General features: G+C 40.2%; 1 protein-coding gene and 1 long non-coding RNA gene across 10 annotated transcripts in view; one reads left to right on the top strand and one right to left on the bottom strand.

Annotated features, from left to right (window-relative positions):
* Positions 1-18,297, bottom strand: part of prom1a (prominin 1a) — a 165,197-nt gene extending 146,900 nt beyond the window's left edge. For 6 of the 9 annotated variants that reach the window (XR_005615184.1, XR_005615187.1, XR_005615189.1 and 3 more), the window contains exon 1: positions 17,717-18,297. Coding sequence is in view for 3 of the 9 variants with exons in the window: in XM_039621164.1 (XP_039477098.1) it covers positions 17,717-17,945 (229 nt within the window). In the remaining 6 variants the exon portion in view is untranslated. The remainder of the gene's footprint in view (positions 1-17,716) is intronic. The other 3 variants (XR_005615182.1, XR_005615180.1, XR_005615179.1) reach the window with 1 other exon arrangement.
* Positions 18,298-18,461: 164 nt separating this feature from the next.
* LOC120443154 lies at positions 18,462-21,513 on the top strand. The gene is made up of 3 exons (XR_005615194.1): positions 18,462-19,723; positions 19,976-20,040; positions 21,247-21,513. It is a non-coding gene; the product is annotated as an uncharacterized LOC120443154 (long non-coding RNA).
* Positions 21,514-21,791: the final 278 nt, after the last annotated feature.

Below are 21,791 nucleotides of genomic sequence, written 5' to 3'. Positions count from 1 at the left end.
TCAACCAGTTAGTCTTACTCTCTTCTCATGTAAAACTGGCAAATAGCATTTAAAAAGCCTCTGATACATTAAAATGTGAAGTTTGCTCAAGTTTCTTTCCATGGCTGAAAATGGCAAATTTTTCTCCTTGTGACTGTTCACATAGTAGTGCTAGAGCCCAGTAAACCAGACTGAAAGAGAAAATTTATATGTTATCAAAAGTGTTTTCAAAAAGGGCTGTTTGGTTTTACAAGAAAAGATGGAGTTTGAGCTGGTTTAGCAAATATAGATTTCTTTTATGAGACCAGACCAGAGCACTTCCACCTCACCAGGACCATGTCCAGCACAGTGGATGAGAGCATTTGCTCAATTAAATCTCAAAACAATGCTAAAGTGTTGCAAAGCTATCTATTAAATAACTATTAAATAACTCACCACAGAAAGATTTATTTTTTAAATTGCTGCTTATGCATTAAAATGACACAATATCACCGTATAAACTCACTCTTTAAATGCTAGTACTGCCCATGTTTTTAAAGTACATTATTCTGGAATTCAGATGTAAGAGAAAACAATCATAAGACTGTAAGGTTGAAATTAACTGCACTATATTATATTATATTACTGCACTATATCAACCACTCTATATAAGTAAAAGCAAAAGTGTCCTAATGATGCATCTCCTCTGTTATCACAGAAATATGGATGAAAACATTCAGTCACACCAGAGAAAAAATAGAATGGGAACCTCGTTATGTTGGATGGCTGGATAGGTAGAGTTGTTGTGGTGACCAACTGGTCACCCACAGGTTGATAGTGCAACACTCTCAATCTCTGGATGACAACTTTTGATTGGAAGATGACTACACAGGTTGCGCAACCTGTGTAGTTCATTGCACATGGTTTCAATACTTTTTTCAATACTTTTGCCTCCAACCAGTGTTTTCCCTAGTTTGACATTAGCATTACCCAATCTGAGTGGGAGACTGACGCAGGCTACGAGCAGTAACTGTTAAGTGAGTGCCAACAGCAGCAGAGCCAAAGGATTGCATTATTATTTAAATCAGTAATGATAAGTACTGATTGAAATGGAATTTCTGTGTAACAGCTCAGATAATTGGCCAGGCTTTTAAAATGTTGACTAATACTTAGACCAGCGTTGTCCAGATTTCAATCACAATCCAACCAGGTGACTCTCTTTGTTTCCTTCCCCTCTTTCGTTCTGTGTGCAGAGGTAGCAGACCAGATTTAAATCAAATGAACACAAAAGATGGTGAAATTGGCTGGTAGCTGTGTTAGTCTTTAAAAGAATTTAAAATCTTCTCTCAAGCTCTCTGTTTTCATTCTACACACAGCCGCCTCAGCCTCTATATGAGGATAAACCTTATTGGATTGTCACAAATGCTTGAAGAAGGAACGTTGAAAAGGTGTGCACCATTATTCCCATTTGTATCATTCATTTTCATGACACTTAATACAAAGAGACTCATAAGATAAAAGAGCAAAAAGGTCAGAAAGGCAGTGTGATGCAGCCGGGAGAAGGTTATAATCATAAGCTTTTAGCTCTGATACTGTGTGACTTTTATATCTGACCACATATAAAATCTGCCTTTAGATGTAGTCAAAATTTCTACTTTCTTAAAAGCCCCATGTTTGAGCCAGTTTTTGTGGACATTTTGTATTGTAAAAGCAAATTACTATAGCACAATGTTACATGAATTAAAACTGTAACAGAAGTGATTTTGAGAGGAGAAAGAACCTCAGCTCTGTATATACTCACATATACACAGTGAGTCAGAATTAAGGTCTTCAGGCCATGAGCCTACTATTCTAACCTTTAGCCTAAGTAGTTAATTGAAAGTACCAAGGGACATGCAGTCTGTAGTGGAGTCTGGTCAGCATGTCTGCTGCCTGACAGCCAAGAGGATTGTCTCTGCAGTCTGGCCCAGGTAAACAACGACCCAGATTACCATCAGCTAATCAAGGCTGAAGCAGTGCTGCAAAGGTGACAATGACAGACAGGACCAATGACCTGCAAAGGGTGAAGACTGACCAATCACAGGAGACAATCTAATGGCTGCCTGGTGACAGATAACAGGAGAAAGCACACCCACACACACACAAACTTTCATTCTCATTCCAGTTGATGTAATTTTTCTGGACATTTTGCACCGTTTGTCAGATATAAGCTCAGGTTCTTTATTTTTCTTTTTTTTTTTCCTTTTTTTCTAATGCTTGATCCATTCATGCTGATGGACACGCTTTTAAATTATGCCTACTGTCTGTCAGTTTCCCCACACGTAGCCATAACTACACTTTGCACCTAATTTTTGTTGTGGATGTATTTAAATTCTGTCACGTTCTCTCTAGAGAAATAGCCACAGTGCTCCGAGTGCACTCTACTTGCCAACCTTATTATTGTCAACCCACATCACAAACAAAGCACGGTATTTGCAGCACATAAATTATTTTATCCTATCTATTTTATAGAAAATTAAACAGTAAAGTCAACAAGCATGAGCAATACGGTTCTCGTTACAATGTCATAAAGTTCTCATTGTGATACAATTTTCACGCTTTGATAAGAGAGGAAGCCCTCAAGCTGTCACTGAATGTGCCTGCTGTTATAAAGTAATATACTGATATCATATTCCCAAAGGTTTGGAAAACATACAAACACAGTTAGCCTATCATTTCTAGATGATAGGGCATGTTGATTGTTGAGTTGTGATATACAAATTAAGTGCTTCCCACAAATTTGGATTCTATTTGTGGAAGATGAAGGAGGCATGTGCGCAGTGAAAAGAAGCACACAAACACACTTTCATAAAGTGAGTTATTAAATAAGTCGCTTCAAAAGTTTCTGCTGTAAAAATATATTTGCCAAGTGCTTTGTGACAAATAAATGAGCAATAAATTAGTTTTGCATCTCATCCTGTGGATAGGCTCCAATGCCAGTAACTTGGACAGCAGTTGGCATTGGTAGTTTTTGTTCTACAGCCTCTTTCAGCTTGGTGTAGCTGCACATGAACCAAATTTCCACTTGCAGCAGTTTATGGTTTGAGTACCAGCCAGCTTGGAGCAGCTCTCCAGAAAATACTAGGACTACTGTAGAGTGAGGTTTGAGATTCTATCTGGGGAAGCAGTTAAATGATACACTGTAGACTACCACAACAATGACCTGGCCAGCAAGCAAGCCGATCATTAAGATGGAGACAGGAAGGTCTTGGTGGTGCCAGTAAACTAGGGGTTTGTCGACTACTAAATCTGCGACAGATAGCGTCTTTCACTCAAATGAGGAAAAATAACCGTTATGCACTTAGGCGCCGTTAACTGGACAACAGAATACTGGAAAAACCTTTACGAGTCCGATGAGTCTGGCTTTATTCTGCAATTTTCAAATGTTAGGATCAGAATTTGATGTGAACAACGTGAAAGCAAGGATCAACCCTGGCTGATATCAGCTACCTATTTGCTGGCTGCTGGTGGTGGTAGTCTAACGATGTGGGTTATATACCCTGGAAAAATGTCAGGTGGGAAACACTGCAAAGTGCTGCTTAATCAGCTTACACTTGATTTTTTGCCATCCTTTATTGTAAATAGTAGCTGCATCGACATGGTGTTAATTAGTTTGGAGCCAACTCAAGCTCCAAGCTTTACTTTCAGTAAACATTTTACATAAACAAGTTGGACTCAGCAGTCCCCATACGGTAAGTTTGGAGCAAAGGAAAACACACACTTCAGCTGCACACCAAAAGTCTCTGAGTGTGGCATAGTCGTCTTACTGTGACACATCCCACTCAGTGAAACAGTCTCTGGAACGCTGAGTGAAGGGTGCAAGGATATTGTGAAGCGCTGTGACGAGCAGCGGCTAAACAAGGAAGAGCACCATTTAGAGTAGTCATCCTTGGAGTTGGCAGGTTGACCCTCTTTCGCCACACATCTGCAATTACAACTCACCATGTCCCCAGAGTCGACTCGTAGCAGGCACCGTTGCACCCACCAATGAAGCGGAACAAAGGGACAGAGAATGCATGACTTGCCATCCATTCAGCAGGACTGAGCCGCTTGCTTCGTCTCGCCTCTCCTGCTTCGCTACCCAGGCCTGACCCAAATATGACGTTCCCGAATGTAACAGGGCTTTAGCAGCAGCTGGGGAACCGACAGCTCTTTCACCAGCAAACTCCCTGCATTTATTTCCTTTCAATTTTGCTTCTTTCTTTAAATAAGCCCATATCTCCACAGCCTTTCTTGCTACAACGATCTTTAGATTTTCTACCTGTGCTGTCCCCATGTCTGGCTTTGCCACATTTCTCACCTGCACTCTGTCAGATAGCTGGGAGCTTAAGCTGATGGTGGCATTATAATATTACCCTGAAATGTCTCAACTTATCTTAATGCCACAGCTCTTATCTCCCCTTACTTCATCTGCTAATATGCCAGCCGTTAGTGAAGCAAGCCTTCTAAATGAGATGCATCACTTTTCTCTCATAAACTCGCTGCCTGTTCAGTCTATTGAAGTACGCATTTCCCTTTAAACCGGATAGAAATCTTTCAAACACTGAGACTGAAAGGTATACTGAATGGCTTTTCATTTCAAAAGGTACAAAGCAACACTGTGATGTGCGGTGCTGCCAGAGTCCAACAGTTTCTTCGGTTTTGGACAAAATGAACGAGTGCTGTTTCAGTGCTGCAGCTCTAATTATAAAAGCATTTGTTTGACGAGCTAGTAGTTCGAATGGTCTTAAAAGCAACAACTCATAACGACTCTCCTGTGTTGAAGTTACCACCAATAATGAGAACATATTGATGGAATTTGTTAGGCAATTTAAAGAATGTAAAGATCCTCATCTCTCTCTGCCCTCATTTTCTATCTAATAAAGCCATGTAATTTTAATGATAATTATCCTTACTCAGGAAAACAATTTACAATTTTCCAATTATTGTTAGTTTTAACAAAATTGTCATTAGGAAATAGGAATACATTTACTCTTAATTCAAGGCAATTCATTGGGGGGTAAACACTGAATGACTGCACTAGCAGGCTGGTGGAAAGCCGAAAGCAAACTTGTCAGTCATGGTTCACACATTTAGTCCCGAAAATAGAAAAGTGTCAGTCAAAAAATCCCTTACATATTTTTCCCAAGCGAGACATCAGACTCTGTATCCACCAGCTGATGCTCTGACCTCAAGTAAGAGCAGGGTGAAGGTTAAAGATTGTTGCTAATGTAGACTCGCTGTAACGATCTCACCTCTGACAGTATGATCGCCTCAATATTAATCTAGCTACGTCTCATCATTTTACTCAAGTCAATTTATTAGAGCATAAAAAACTAACAATTCATCTCCCTTTAGTAGTAAAATTAATAATATCATGCCCATTTTATTTATTAAATGATTTTTCGCAGTCCCTCGGGTAAGCTTGGATTTGTTGGTGTTTAATAATTTGCTGTTAAAACATGTCTTGTCCTTTTTAAATGGCTGTATAATATATTTAGCATTGAGGCAATTCATTTAGAGCTGGCTACCTCACCTGCCTCGCTGAGCCTTCAGAAAGACTAATCCCAGATTTGTGGATCCATTTCAAGTGTAACAACACGTAGCTAAAGGCTATTTTGATATCTATTCACAGGGCGAGAGCTGCAGGCAGGGAATTAAAGTGCTTTACAATATTACTTTTTTGTTCTCATTATGCAGTGTGATCTTTTCTTACAAAGCTGGGGCAGCAGCAGCTTAAATGGAAGACATCCTGTTGTGTGACAAGAGCATTAGCAGTTTGTATACTCTACCTACTAGACATGTTTAAGATGGGAAGAAAAAGCATGTTTCTTTCATTGATCCTATGAACCTATGAGAATACTAAATACCACAACAAACACAGGATAAAGATATGTTCCTTCGGCATTAGGAGAAAAATCTTAGGTGACAGAAAACATAATTTATTGATTAAATTAAATAGTTAATTTATTACATATTCAAGAATGTCTTGATGTTTATAATAATATTGCTATACATGGCAAGCATTGTTGTCTATGCAATGACATTGATGCAACCTTGAAAATGTTAAATCCTGAAAAACTTTAATCTTGGGAATCCTGAGATACACCTATTCAGCTTTTCATGTCTAATCAGCCAATCAAATGACAGCAACACAGTGCATTTAGACATTAGACATGGCGAGGATGACCGGTGGCCAATCTGTTGGATGCTATCTTGACAGCACACACCAAAATCTCTGAGGAATGTTTCCAGCATTAAAATGAAAGCAGTTCTGAAGGCAAAAGCTGATTCAGCCTGGTCCTAGTAACATTTGCCAAACAAACTATACAGTGAACGTATATTACCCCACTCACAAGCTCCATTTTGAAGCCAATTTTAATATTACCTACAGCAGCTCTAATATGCTTTTGTTCTCAACCAACCATCTGGAGTGAAATTTCAGGAAATTCGATTACATTGTCCTGGTTCCAAATGTAAAGTATCAAAAATTGAGACTGGCATCAACTCTGCCGACTGCACCAAGTATACATAGAATAAAAGTAAGTCTGTGTAACCCATGACGAAATATCTGAAACAAGGAGATCTGTGTGGCCGAGTGTACGTTTTCACCTGTGATAGCCTCTTTAGCACTGTGCTGCACACAGTGACACATCGCCTGTGGCAATCAGCTGCCATTATGCTACAGGCGACTAAGGCTGTCCCTGTTTGTGTCCTCAAGCATCCCAGCACTAACGACCATCACTGTCAGTGCAATGACACAACTGTGTGTGACAGCACAAAACCACAGCAGAAGAACCATACACATCACTTTCTGTCATCCAGATGCTCCAAGAGTATGACTGGGCCAGGGAATCATGCAGTGATGCTAAATTACACAGCAGTTTATTTATAGCCTGGCAGTTTAGTAAGATTGTTAAAAATGAACCAGATTTTGCAAACAAAAATGTATCTTTCTGTTACATTAAAGATTTGTGAAACATACAGATCAGTTGAATAGATGGTTAGATAATGAGATGATAATAAATCCACACACAGTCGTATCAGATCTTGTTTAGTAACAGATGGAAGCTATGAAAAGTTTAAAATACTGGAGGACATGAAAGTGTTCCTCACATGTTTGCATCGTGGGCCTCAGGGCAGTGGTTCTACAAAATAATGAAAAAGGCAGCAACGTGACCCTATTTCCTCTACATATGTGTTACCGAGACCTCGATAAACATGATGCAGTTGCCACAAATCTGTGTTTTTATAATATTTTAAACACTCTAGACACAGTAATTAAATATAAACTGAATACTGCACACATATCAGCTAATGTTGTACTATTTTAGCCTGTCTGCAGACAAAAACACAAAAATTCTTAGCAGATGATAAACCAAAAATGTAAGGAGGAACTGTGACCAAAATATGTAACACAAGGACTGCTAAGAAATTATCTCAGTGTTTTAATCAGACCATTTATGGCTTAAAATATGTTTATGAAGGATCTTTAAAGTAGACTCAATCTGCTATTTTTCCCTGCATGCATGATTCATAAGCTTTTTGGGGTTCTCCAAAATATTATGCAGTAGGGTTAATTTAATTAATACTGCAAAATGTTGATATTAATATCAACATGCCAAATAATATTTGCATTAAAATCTGCAATCACTCTAAAAAGATTCTCCCCCACATAAAAATGACCAGAGATTTGACACTTGAAATCCCAGTAGGATGTGCCGAAAACACCTCACCCAGGAGGTGTCCAGGAAGCAACCTAGCCAGATACCCAAACCATCTCAGCTGGCTCCTTTTGCTGAGGAGGAGTAGAAGCTGTACTCTGAGCCCCTCCAGAATGAGCTTTTATGTGCAATCTATTCTTTTGGTCACTATCCAGAGCTTGTAACCATAGGTGAGGGTAAGACCATATGTCGACAAGTACCACAGAAGACCAGTATGGCATCCACATCACTGCAGACATTGACAGAAGGATTGGCGCAATCTCCCACTCTGCTCTCACCTCTTGTGAGCAAGAGTTTAAGACATATACTTAAACTTCTTGACTTGGGACAACAACTCACCCCTAATCTGGAGTGAGCACTCCAGCTCACTTCAGATTTTCCAGCTGAGAACAACAGCTTCAGACTTAGAAGTGCTGATTTTTTTCCCAGCTGCTTCACAATCAGCTGAAAACTGTCCTTGTACATGCTGGAGGCCACTGCTTAATGAGGAGGAACCAGATAACAACATCATCTGCAAAGAGCAGAGACGTAATTTGGAGACCACCAAAGCCGAAGGTTTCTGTCACTTGGCTGCACCTAGAAATGTTATCCATAAAAGTTTTAAATAGTATCAGTGACAATCTGCCCGGGCAGAATCCAAATCTCGCTGGGAAGAGGTCCAACTTACTACCAGCAAAGGAACAAGCAGTAAGTTTAAGTCCCTATGCAATTGTACAGGGACTTAATTGCCAAAAACAGTTCCTCTATACTCCCAAAGCATTCCCCACAGATTGCTCCAAGGTACGCAGTCGAATAGCATCTCCAAGTCCCCAAAACACTCAATGCCAATTTCCATAAAACCAAACAAAAGAACAACTTTCCCATTCAGTCTATGCACAAATCACCATTATTCATAATTCTCTCTGTTGGCAGATAAAAGATTTATGAGGGAATTGGTATTCCTTTCTTGACTTTGTAAAACAGAAATAAAATATTTTGGGGGGGAATATTTTTTTTTTACAATAAAGTGTACTTTTTTTTTTTTATTCCTGGAATAAACAGTCTCTTTCCTCTACACTCTCCATGCCTATGTTGTGCTCACAGATGCACAGCAGGTAGCAGCAGCTGCTTTCTTATTCTTATTACACATATGCTTAACAGTAGTATAACAATAGTAACAAAATTACCAATAACAATAGTAATAATGATTAACGAATTCTAACTCAAATATGTCTGAAGAATTTCATTCGTCTTTGTGACCACAAAAGTAAACTTTCTTAAAAGCCCCGGTAATGTTAGCATACCATCCAACCATTCACCCATACCACCCACTGGTGATCACTCACTCTTTGCGATTAAGGACCCACTTACCTCACACCAAGTCTCTCTCCCTACTGTTGGATAGACTCTGTTTGAACTACAGCTGGTAACAGAAGTTCATGTTCTTGCTCTTGAGATCTGCTACAAGCTCTAAGTAGAACATAAAGGAGGTGGAGAGCTGGTGCTGCTACACAGAGCAGAACATGGACTACCATCTGCTGGTGCACTACCATCTTCGTCTCACAGCAAGAGGGGCCTGGGTTCCAATCCAGCAGCCAGATGGGGTCTTTCTGTGTGGAATTTGCACTGTCTCCTTGTGTCTGCTTGGGTTCGTTTTTTTGTAATTTTGTATTTTTCCCCAGAAAACAGTTCAGTTTCCCCAAGTTTAACATTGTATTTGTGAACAGGAGGTCGGCAGATTTTTTAAAAAGCTGACTAATGAATATTACCACTTAACTTTGTGACAATTTAACAGAGCAACAATCACTGCCTGTCCAGTAAGTTCTTTATTCTGTGGATGGCCTTGTGTATCCCTGTTTTGGACTACAGCTGCAGATGGCAGTCCTTGTTCTACTCTGTGTAGCAGCACCAGCTCTCCAAGTATGCTCTACTTGGAGCTTGAAGCAGATCTCGAGGGCAGAACAAGAACTTCTGTTACAAGCTGTAGTTCAAACAGAGCAATTAGAGCCTGTCCAACAGTAGGGAGAGAGACTTGATATAACTGAAGGATACTGAGGACACTGAACAACCTGACCAGCCTGTCCCCAGGGAAACACTAGATAGTTAAGACCAGAGCTAGCTGGTTACCAGCAACTGAACTTAGACAATAAAACAGAGACTACTAAATCAAACACGTGAAAAACTGAATATAAAAAGCAGCTGTTTGTCAAAATGTGTCGTATCTACTGGACCTGCCAGTAATCATCAACAAGCTATCCTGAAACTGAGATCTGCACAGCAAAATTTAAGTACGGGTTGCATACATAGTTTATATTGGTTTCAGTCTAAACTTTTTACCAGGTACACCCTACTAAGCAAGACGTGTACACAGTAAAGATTTGAAATACTTGTTGAAATTGGTCTGGCAAGTAAGCCTTAGACATGTTAATTTATTTCACTGGATCTTTGTGTCTCGCAACAAAACTTGCAAAATAGGACATCAGCCCATCATTTTGGCACACATTGTTCTGGAAGTCATCTGTTTATCCGCTGACTTGTATTATGAATAGAGAACTGATTCAGATCTGCCAAACATCGTGATTGTAAATTTAAGCCCCTTTGAGCGAATCATCACAGCATCTAATAGTAATCTCCACAGATGTGCCTGCTGCTGAGAAAATCTCTAATTAGGAAAATGTTTAACTGGCTGGAAAAATGTTGAAAAAAATAACGATTCATGACTTAGTTTCCCATATTTTCTTCTTTACTGTGATCCTCCCAGTCACCCTCCTCAACAGAGACGATGGGGTCAGTAGCAGATACACTCAGTATCTTGCTCAAGGACACTTCAGCAAAACAGATGCTGGCTGTCAAGGGGCTCAAGCCACGACCTTCCAAATGAAGGACGCTCTCTTTAATCACTTTAGCGCTAGACTGTTGTCTGACAAGGCCTTTGGCATCACCCAGTCATTCTCATGTGCTATGAATGGCCTATGGGCATGTGCAATTCAATATCCAACACTGGCTTTTTGGTTGAGTCAAATTAAACCCTGAAGAGTGGACAGCCTCAGCTGCATTCAAGGACAAACATCAGAACTAACCTAAACCCTGCCAACCTCTCTCATCTGCATATGTCATCTTTTTCCCTTCATTTTTTTAATGTATCAAACAACCTCCGAAAGGCACACAGATTCCAAATATTACTTTAGTAAAGCCAGATATATTGGAGAGTAATGAGGATGTAGTGCCATAGTCAATTTCATGAGCAAATCAGTGTTTCGTCAGCAAATTCTCAGTATTTTTAAACCTAATAAAACATTCAGCTAAAAACACATAATGCCAAAAGGGTGTGTGTCTGCAGTCTAATCTAACTGCAATAATCTGTTATTCCTATCATTTTACCTTTTTTCATAAGCTATAATAATGTTAATCAGCTTCTGCAAAAAATTCAAGGCAAGAAATAATGTTCACATTAGTAGAACTCTCTTAATGTGACCAATAATAACTAGCTGCCTTGGTTTTTTAAAACGGCATATTTGCTGCTATGGTAAGAGAAAGTTACAAAAAACTATATGCGTTTACCAGCAGATCAATTCTTATGTCATAAGAAACCATGTTTGAATAAACAATTATTCAAACAGTATAAATACCCATCTTCTATCAGTCTAGTTCATTATACGCAGCAACAATCATGGCAAGACTGCTGATGTGACAGTTGTCCAGATGACCATAATCAACACCCTCTGCAATGAGGATAAGATACAGGAGGTCATTGCTGAAAAGGCTGGGTGGTCACAGAGTGCTGTGTGGAAGCATATAAATGGAGAGCTGAGTGAAAGAGAGAACTGTGATAGGAAAAGGCGAACAAGCAATAGGGATGACATGGACATGAGATGATTGTCAAGGTGATTCAAGATTGTGAGAATGTTTCACAAAGAGTGGAATGATACTGGTGTCAGTGTATCAAGAGACACCACACACGGATGTCTTCAGGAAAGGAGCGGCAACTGTCAGACTCCTAATATCAAGCAATCCCTGAACAAGAGACATCACGAGTGTCTTACCTGGACTAAGGAGAAAAAGAACAAGACCACTGCTCAGTGGTCCAGAGTTCTATTTTCAGATGAAAGTAAAAGTTTTGCATTTCATTTGGAAATCAAAGTCCTGGAGCCTGGAGTAAGAATGGAGAGGCACATAATCCAAGGTGTTTGAAACCCAGTGTGAAATGTCTGCAGTCTTTAGAATGTCATCTGCTGGTGTTGCAGGTGGTGGTCCACTGTGTTTTATCAGGTCCAAAATCAATACAGCAGTTTACCAGGAGATATTATGTTGACAAGCAATATGGAGATCCTGTGTTCCTTTTCCATCAGCACCTGTCCACAGTGCAAACTACTACCAAATGGTTTACTCACCATATTATTACTGTACTTGACTGGTCAGCCAACTTGCCTGACCAGAACCCCAAAGACAATAGCCCATTCTCTACGGGGTATTGTCTAGAGGACGGGGAAAAACACTGGAGCCAAAAATACAGAGAACCTGAAGGCTGTAATCAGAGCTCAAGAATCACAAAATCTCAGCAGTGCCAATGATGCACTGATGTAGTAATTCATTGTAAAGGAGCCCCAACAAAGTAGTGAGTGTACAAATTAGCATTAGATATATACAAATCCAACAGAGAGGGATCTAAATCAGCCACTCAAGTAATCCGTGGTGGGGCAACCACAAGAAAGCTTGTAACAGTAAACATAATGGGACACTTAAATAACCCTCACCAAGGTAAACATATAATTTAAAGAAGATTTAAAAAAGTGGCTAAAGTTGAAGCTATTCGGAGTTCAGAGTGAGCCACTAGCCAGCAGCCACAATATGAGCAAAGCATCAAAGCAGTTACACAAATGAGGAGATAAGTGAAAAACAGAACAAGGTTGCTATCCTGTTATCTGCTGAAACAAATGTAAGTAAATCACATTTGTTCTGTTATACCAGTCTTCTATGCCTGATTCTGGTTGGTAAACTAAAATGCATCAGGTAAAGGTGGGTGTACGTCAACAAATTTTCTGTTAATTATTTGTACCAGTATGAGAGCGCAATTTTCAGTTGTTTTTTTTATACACTTTTCCCCCAGAGTTTTAGTGTGTCCATTTTATTTCTGTAAACCAATGTGTTTTCATATCTAGTTTTAGTTTTTAGTTTAGATTTCGTTAACTATAAAAACCTTGATGTTACTGTAAGTCCCAGCAAATCTTGTAGCGCTCAAGAAAAGAGAGAGAACACTAACATCTTCTGAGTAAATCCTAGTTATTCCAACCTTTTACTTTCATTTAGCTGCTTAATTGAGATTTCTCATCATTTACCTTTAAACAAACTCTGCTATATTAAGATTTCTTCCAAAGAACATGAAAGAAAGAAAAAACACCTCAGAAATGCAGCTCACGATGCACTTCCTTGTCTTTGTCCTTGGTTAGAAATCTTTTGAAGTCTTCCTCTTCAGTTTCTTTCATGTCTACCTGTCCCTCACTGAACACTAAAGTCGCTTCATGCCTCTTTGCTGGAGAAAAAAAAACAAAAAAACACCCTGGGTTCCCTTCGAATGGGTGTTAAATAACAAACATTAGGTAAGACCATATACCCTGAGCTGCATAAATCTACATAACCCCACAGTACTTTTCATGAGCATGATGATGCAGTAAGATACACAAGCCAGCGAGGTGAAGCAAATCACACAGGCCATGATCACTGGTGATGGGTTTCCCTGGCAACTGTTAGGTTCTTTGAAAAACGGCCTCTGTGGTCTGAATTCCACCTAAACATGGTTTCTTTAGAAGAGGAAACACTAATGAGGAAACACTTTCCAACAGGGATCTGCTGCACGGTAATGGCTGGCACTGGCTTCCCAGCTGCGCTCACCCACAGGCATGAAATGGTACATTTCAAAACCGCAGACGCAACTTAATGCACAGCTATTCTCAAGCGATGGCTGACTTACACCAGGATTAATTAGCAGACATGAAAACCTAAATAGATGCAACTAAATGCAACTATTATGTCACGTTTACATTTTTACTAATTCGGGAAGAGGGATTGATTGAATGCTTTCTGATACTGTTGATATCAATATTGTCAACCTACATTCATGTTTTCTACTGAAATGCTTTTGAGCAAAGCATGTCAGTGCTACTTAATCACTCCTGACAGGCAAACTGGATGAGAGTAAAAGGAAAAAGAAAAAGGCAAAGTTTCTAAATTAGTTTGCAATATTAGGATGAGTGCGGGCACTATGAGGACACTATCTGAAATCTACTAGAGTACTGGGTCTTATTTTGAAAGTTCAGACACTGCCTAGAAGAAAGCACAGTCCTTTCCTTTTCCTTGCGATTTCCCTACCAGCTGGCTTTTAAGCCAGTTTGCTGCATTGGTCTTGAGATCATTCACCTTTGCTTTAACAAACACAGATGATTCAGTGTCCTGCTCAAGCACCCTTGTGCATTTGAGGGAGTAGGGCTCAAACCTCTAACACTGCAAACTTTTCAATTCACAACAGTGATACTACTCCTTCCCCTGCATCTGGTGTCAGAGTTTACACAGGACCCTGGGCTCTTTCGGAAAGTATCCATTCACATTTGATGAAACAAAGTCAACATCCTAATGAAAAGAATTCATCACAAAGCCAGGACTGCTGTGAAATTGCTGTGTAAAAAGGGTTTGTGATCCTGTACATCAGCTTGAGTATTGGATTGTAGCATCTGTGTGTCGGTGAAAGTGGGGGTAAGTGTGAGGGAGGTGTCAACAGCTCCTGGAGGCTTCCACACTGCAGCTGCTGGAAACAAAAAAGTTAGAGAATATGTCGCTGTTTGTTCGATTTGTGTGGGTGCTGATGAAAGACATTTGTTGCTTCTTTTCTAATCAAACCTCCTACGAGCTCGGAGCCGCATGCCGCACATACAACGTGATGAACACATCAGCTGACTAAATCGAGCATTCATGAGATTATAAAGACATTGCACAATGTAATGTGCTATGCACTGATAGTAGGAGATGTGATGATGGAGCGTCGCTAATTACTCATCAACACAATGTTCATCTCACACTTGTTTATAGGGTTAGCCTAACTGGCTGTTGACTGTATTGGATAAAAATCCACAGGGGTCGAACAAGTCTCTGGGCTACAGCACATGTATGAAACCTTTGATATTGGAGCTATAATTTAAAAAAAGAAAACAGTTTCATTAACTGACAACTAACATGAAACACAAGCACTGTGCTGTCTATTCAAAATTCTGAAAATATGACGATAATTGTGTTTTCTGTGCTACCCAAAGCAATGTTCAGGTAGATGTTGTAGGTACTGAATAAATGAGAAAAGTAAGACCTATATACCCAAATGCCTGCATGTTAATGTAAAGCAGGGGTGGGGAACTCCAGGCCTCAAGGGCCAGTATCCTGCAGGTTTTAGATATCACCCTGGGTCAACACAACTAATCCAATGATTTGTTCATTACCACGTCTCTGGAGAACTTCAAGACATGTTGAGGAGGTAATTTAGCCATTTAACTTAGCTGTGTTGGATCAAGGACACATCTAAAATCTGCAGGACACCAGCCCTTGAGGCCTGGAGGTCCCCACCCCTGATTTAAAGGATGGTATGCTATCCTTTTCTGTAGCTCAACCTTCTCCTTTTTCCATCAACAAAAGTACTGCACCAACTACACATTACTCCTGCAGTGCTCATCCATGGAAACCAATGCCATGATGCTCATGACACATAGTTTCGGTGCTGATGTTATTGCCAGAGGAGGTTTGGAATTCTGCATTTATTCAGTCAGCAGAACGTTGTTGACTTTTACCATTTGCACTGTGCACCTCAGCACTCAGTGACCCTGTTCTGTAACTTTTTATGGTGTGTCGTGGTCTAGAATAAAGGGCTATTCTATTCTATTCTAGATGGGAAGAAATATCATGAACTGACTTGCTGCAATGGTGGCTTTCTATTACAGTACCTCACTCAAATTCAGTAAGGCCATTCTTTTACAATTGTCTTTAAAGGCAGACTACAAGGAAAGGTGCTTGATTTTATAGACCTGAATTCAAAGGTTAAAGGTGTGGCCCGATACTTTTACCCATATAGTGCTTGTCAATCAACTGTAAATTAATTACAAAAATATTAAAAATGACTCATTCTCTGCTAATGTTCTGAGTATGGTTTTGCTTTAAATTATGGGTTTGAGAAACCCTTGAAACAAACACCTGGTCCAGATGTTGGGGAAGGAATGAGTGGCTGACGCTGCTCGTCTGTATTGGGATATGAATAACAAGATTTGTCATGGTCTAAATGTATCCACAAAAATAAATACATAATTGAAGTCACATCCACAGAAGTAGTGTGTGTGTTTGTGTGTATATATAGCAAGATGTTCATTTTCACATTTTCTAATATTTACATTTTCTAACAGAAAATAAAAAAATAATAAAAGATTTATTGTAGCCATCATCATCTCAAACAAATGTCCAACAAATGAATGGTAGTTAGTTGTGAGATCTTATGTCACTCCAAAAGAGAAGATGTTGTTTTGTTAGGGAGTGAACTGTCCTTTTAAAAATGATGTGATTAGGAAACAGATGAACAGAATTTAAGAGCCTTTTTTGTTACAGGATTCAGTGATTCATTCTTTAAAAGCCTGCTGTAACAACGTTAACACTGTATCTTATCACAGGCTGAAGAGAAAAGACACCCAGGTCGACCCAGCCTAAACAGTGCTCCACTCTGACATCTGCGCCACTTCAAGTCACAAACCACTGGAGTGGAAACCGAGTGCAGATCTTTCTTCTGGCTCATCTTATAGATTTTAACATAACCCCAAGTTATGTAATGGCACAGTGCAAGAGATGTAGTTGACAAGCCGTGAAAGGCCAGTGGTTTCCTGCAAACCAGCTTGTAGCCTTATAATCAAAGCGGCCCTGACAGAATTGGATTTAAATATGCAAACATGCACAGGTTCTATTAATAACCAATGACCTTTATTTACAAAATTTTCTTTCATGCCCCCCCCCCCCAACAAAAAAAAAAAACCTCTGCGTGAACTTTCTAATCAAAGAAATTAAACATATATGTCTCTGGACTGTCGTTTATCATCCTATCCCACTGTTTCCACATGACTTCCACCCTCTCCCTTGGATTATTTAGTGTGTGCACCCATGAATGAACTAACAGCTTCACTGCGCAGTGGTCTGTCTGCTCCATAGGATTAGGCCATGAGCCCCCAACTGCCGGTGACAAACTGAAAACTAAAAACGCCAACAGCATATGGCGCAGGGACTTATGGGATTACTCAATTAACAAGGTGACTCAGAGAGCTACTAATCTGCAAAATGTTTCTTCGACTGTGATGCATGCAGTGGAGTAGCATCTTTTGAGCACCCAATACCCAATTAAACACGCACAGAGACACCTCCGTGTGGGGGTGTGTGGTTAAGCAGTCAGGTATAATTGTATTAAATGTAAAGCCATTCGCGTTCAAGCTCTCCGGGTGCTCATACCAACAAACTACCCAACGACGTTCATTCACAGAGGCAAAAACAGCGTGCACCGCTGCTGTCAGCGGGAGGCTCATTAATTGTAATTATCCTGACACAAAGTGCGCCGCAGGCAGAAACACCACCTTCAAGTGCGTGCTGTGAGCGCTAAACGGGGCGCATGACGCACAACTGGACCAATCCGCAAGTGGACACCTTTTTCACGCAGTGACACTGAAGAAGCGCTATAAAATTCAAAGTTTTGATTCATAACCCAATATCCACAAAACTAGAATAAATATTTATGTGCCTAATTCATAAAAACGTTTAGAAAAGTCCATTTGTAATCCAGTATAATAACCTGCAGTTTCTCTCTTGTTCGTGTCCCTGTTGGCGTCCCACAGGACAACCAAGCGGGAACAACACTCATAGATTCTCATAACTTATTCCCCCATGACTTCCATATAAATTTCAGACACGTTAAACAGGGATCGGTCTGCATTTGTTGTGCTGTAGCCACCGTGAGCTCGATTGGGGATGCTTACCGTGTGGAAAAGCGTTGGGTTGCACCGCATACAGGAAAGCATGGACCATGTGGAACAGAATCCCTATCGGTCCAGGTTCGTAATGGGCCAGCGTCTCGTAAACTCCCGCTGGCACATAGCCGAAATTCAACTTTCCTGGGGGTGGGAGTCTCCGCGGCTCCGTCTCTTGCTGGAGTTCGCCGGATGCCAGCCACAGCAACAGCAGGAGGAGGGTTCCCGACTTCCACATCGTGTCCAAACGAAACACCGACCTGTCCTGAAACTGGCTCTAAATTCTCAGAGATCGAGAAAACTGGACGGCGACTGCCCGGAATCTTGATTATTGTCGGAGTGGGGGATAAGGAAAGGGGAAAGAGAGAGTAAAGATAAAAGTGTTCCGCAGCTTTTTAAGTCCTGCTTCCCACCGAGCGACTTGCTCCGAGCATCGTTCCCCGCGGTCTGGAGCTCTTAGACGGACGCAAACCGGACGATCTTCTCCCACGTCCCCTGTGTTCGATGCGTTTGGATGAGCGCGCCTGTCGCTTCCACTCCGGCATCTGTGCAGCACGGGGATGCGCTGCGTCACGGGAGCGGGCGATGGTGCGCGCCGCCGTTTGCACAGAGAGGACGGGTCCACGGGGAGGTGCTCCTCCTGCCGGGGAGAGGAAGTAGAATCTTAAAGATCTAACCTACTAACGTTTTGATTGGAGAGATTAGTTTGGGGCAGAACAAGTTAAAACCACCTTTAGACAGTTTACATATATTGAAGTGCCGTTTTGAGGCACTTTTCCCTCGGGTCTGCTGGAAATCATTTGATTTTATATTAGAAAATCATGCTTATCCAGCAATATTTGTCTTTAGTATCACTTAAACAGGTTTAAAATTAATTCCTCACCTTCTGATAGCATTGTATTGTGTTTATAAGATCCATCTACACAATCTACATTAAGCTTGACATACAAGTTATTTTTTAAAAATGCTGAGATGTGAGCTTGAAAAAAGACAAAGAATGTGTTTTTTCACAACAGGAAATCTAGTTGTGATAATAATCACATCTTAGCTATAATAAATATGCAGTGTTGCTGACACAAATAGGCTTACCGAGTAATTAGATTTTTTTTTCCTTTCTTTTTTTTTTCTCATTTTCAGTTTGTTGTTTGATTCTTGGTTAAATATTGAGAGGCACAGAAGACTCGGTCACACAAAAAACACTGATGTTTGCAGTAGGCCTGTAAAAATCAATCAAAGAAAGCTGAGTAATTTTCAAATAAATACTTTAAACAGTTACAACTTTCACTTTCTTATATGACATTTGCAGCTAGCTTTCACCCACTGGTTAGTTTTAAGGACTAAAAACAATTTTTTAGGGGGACACGATTGTGGCTGTGGGTTAAAATACACTGCTCCACAGAGGTAACCCTTCAAGTTGAAACATGCCAAGTTGGGAGGAAAAGTGATGTCTAATGCCAACTTTATGGTTTATGCACTAGGACACCTTGTTCCCTATAGGACAATAGATTTGTTAAAAGCAGATTATTTTATTCCTCGGAAATGAAAATGACCGATTACATGTACATTTTCAGACCAGGTATGGTAATTAAGCAGTATAAAGTCCATGTCGAATGTAATATGTGGTGCTCCAGTGGGTCAGGCAGAAGGCTTTTATCTGGGAGAGTGGGGTTAGGGTCCTGTGTGAAGCCAAAAGCAGCACCGAATTACATTTGCCAAGTATCAAACACCTGAGTATCCATGCACTGAAGGAAAAAGAGGAAAATGGCTTTTTTTCTCACCTTTTCTGCTCACTGCAGCTTTAAATTGTCAGTTGTGGGGGGATATTATCATTATATCCACCACAGAAGTATAATTACTCTTATTTAAGTTAGAATCAAAGTTAATGAGCTGATTACAGCCTTAGATGCTCATGTGGGGCCATTCTGGCTGTTCCCAGGCTGAGGTTTAAATCTGAAGGTTGTTGTGTTTTCGCCATCTTAGATTCTGACTCCGGAACAACCTTCCTGAGGAGATGAGGTTTGTGGAATGACTGACTTCCTTTAAATATCTTTTCAAAGCAGAGTTTTATTTACTTGCCTTTTTTTCATTTCAGAAATTAGAAATGTAATTGTTATGCTCTTCAACATGTTCTTGAAATGTGAAAAATACAATATCTTACATAATTTTTAATGTAAAAATGTTTTCTTGTATCAACTATTCCCTAGTCAGCTTTCTCTTCTTCCCACTATCAGGCTCTTCACCTTCCTGACCTTTGACCTTTTTCCCCAGAGGGCAGACAGAGGATACCTGCGTGCAGCTCATAGGATTGATTTCGTTGGCAGAGAAGCAAACTGGTGGGTTTTGCTTCTGTCTCTTTACACAGTAACATCCTTGTCCTCTTTCTGGAGTGCATGGGGCCCCAGCTCCTGGTGACAGAGGGGCCTCCTGTTTGGAAACCTTTGATCGCTGATTGTGAGCACATTTCTTCAGTGACAACACACACTCATTAGACCTGCAGAGGACCAGATGAGACTTTCAGTTTTACAGACACATGATATGCTAGACCGAGGCAGTAGAATTAATTAGTAGATTCATTAAGAACAGTTTTTAGTGTATCTACAACTAAATGATCTCATTAAAAGTATAAATGCAAGATTACATTCTGTCCTCCTTTTTCATACTGCTCTAGAAAGACGATAAATTTAACACTTCCTGCATCATGACTAGATTATTTTTCTCTTCTTTCAGCTGCTGATAGTCTTCCCTATATTGGTTTTAATAATCTTATCAAGTAAGATGTTTCAGAAATTGGAATTTAAATGACCACCATATCTTGCGTGTGGATGTGGACTTTGTCCAAGTATCACTATCATTCCCGTCAACCTTTCTCAAGACAAATTCCTGGTAGATCTGACAGAGCTGAAGCTCGTCTCAGTTCTCAGCAGTGTAAGGAGCTTAGCCCTCTAAGAATGTCTGTTGCAGATTTACTCTGCCTGTCCTTCACTTCTGAACAGGTACTCAGGTAATGTGCAGCCCAGTATCAGGTCAGGCCGGGTTCATGGATAAAGCTTACAGGAAGTTTGACGGGGGGGAAAAGAAGCACCTCGATGCTTCCTGTCATCAACAAAAACGAAATCCTAATCTGACTTTGTACTCTGAAAGCTAAAGCCACTGATGACTGGTTCTTTAAATGCCTAAATTAAAAACATTCACTCAGCCACATCAGTTTTTCTTCTCCACTAAACATATTTCTGGAAGCACTGTAGGCCTGCATCTTTCTGGAGCCTGCATCCTTATCACACCACTGGTATCCGTCAGCAAAAAGTTTGCTCAACTGTCCTGCAAGCAAAGCAGTTTCTATGATTTCCTTCATAGAGCTGTAAGAACCTTTTACCGATTAATGTTCAGTCTTGACCTTATGTCAATGGAAAATTGTACTTAGTAGTCAGTATAAGCTTTTAATGATATATGTTTGCATATGATAGAATACTGTATGTTGACCTTTTGATGACTTAGACTGTTGTCCACTACAAGACTGTTTTATAAATTCTTTCTCACAGCGATAATAGCTGAACAAGCAGGAAGAGGACAGCTGGATACTTTTACCTGCGCTCCCTAACAAGAAGAAGGGCTGCGTCCTTCTGAATCTCACAACACACACACATACACCTCAACCACTCTTATCTTCACTCCCTACGCACTAACATTCCGGAACGGAATGTTCCAGTAAGATAGCCACATACTGTTATATAGTCATTTTTCTGAGAAGAGCAAAAATACGCCGCCCTGTTGTGTGGGCACCAGTGACTATAAATGCACGAATAAAGAAGTACACTGTGTGACTCTCTCTCGAGACGTTCACCCATGTACATGTGATTTATTACGCTGTCTCATTGTGTTCTGTTTATATTTGCAGTTTGCCATTTGGGATTTTCCCTTAACACCTTACAAAAATCCCAACTCAAGATCCAGTTCCCAATGTTCATCCAGAGTTCGAGTGTATCACAGAGAGCGAGTGATACAGGTCACAATCATCTGCAATGATGGATCATTAGATAACAAGCATTATCATATAATTTAATACAAAACTTTTGGTAAGATGCTG

The sequence above is a fragment of the Oreochromis aureus genome, linkage group 2 (assembly GCF_013358895.1).
Source record: "Oreochromis aureus strain Israel breed Guangdong linkage group 2, ZZ_aureus, whole genome shotgun sequence".
In the NCBI taxonomy this organism is placed as follows: domain Eukaryota; kingdom Metazoa; phylum Chordata; class Actinopteri; order Cichliformes; family Cichlidae; genus Oreochromis; species Oreochromis aureus.
Note: the sequence above shows the minus strand (reverse complement) of the source record. Positions and strands in the feature narration are given on the sequence as shown.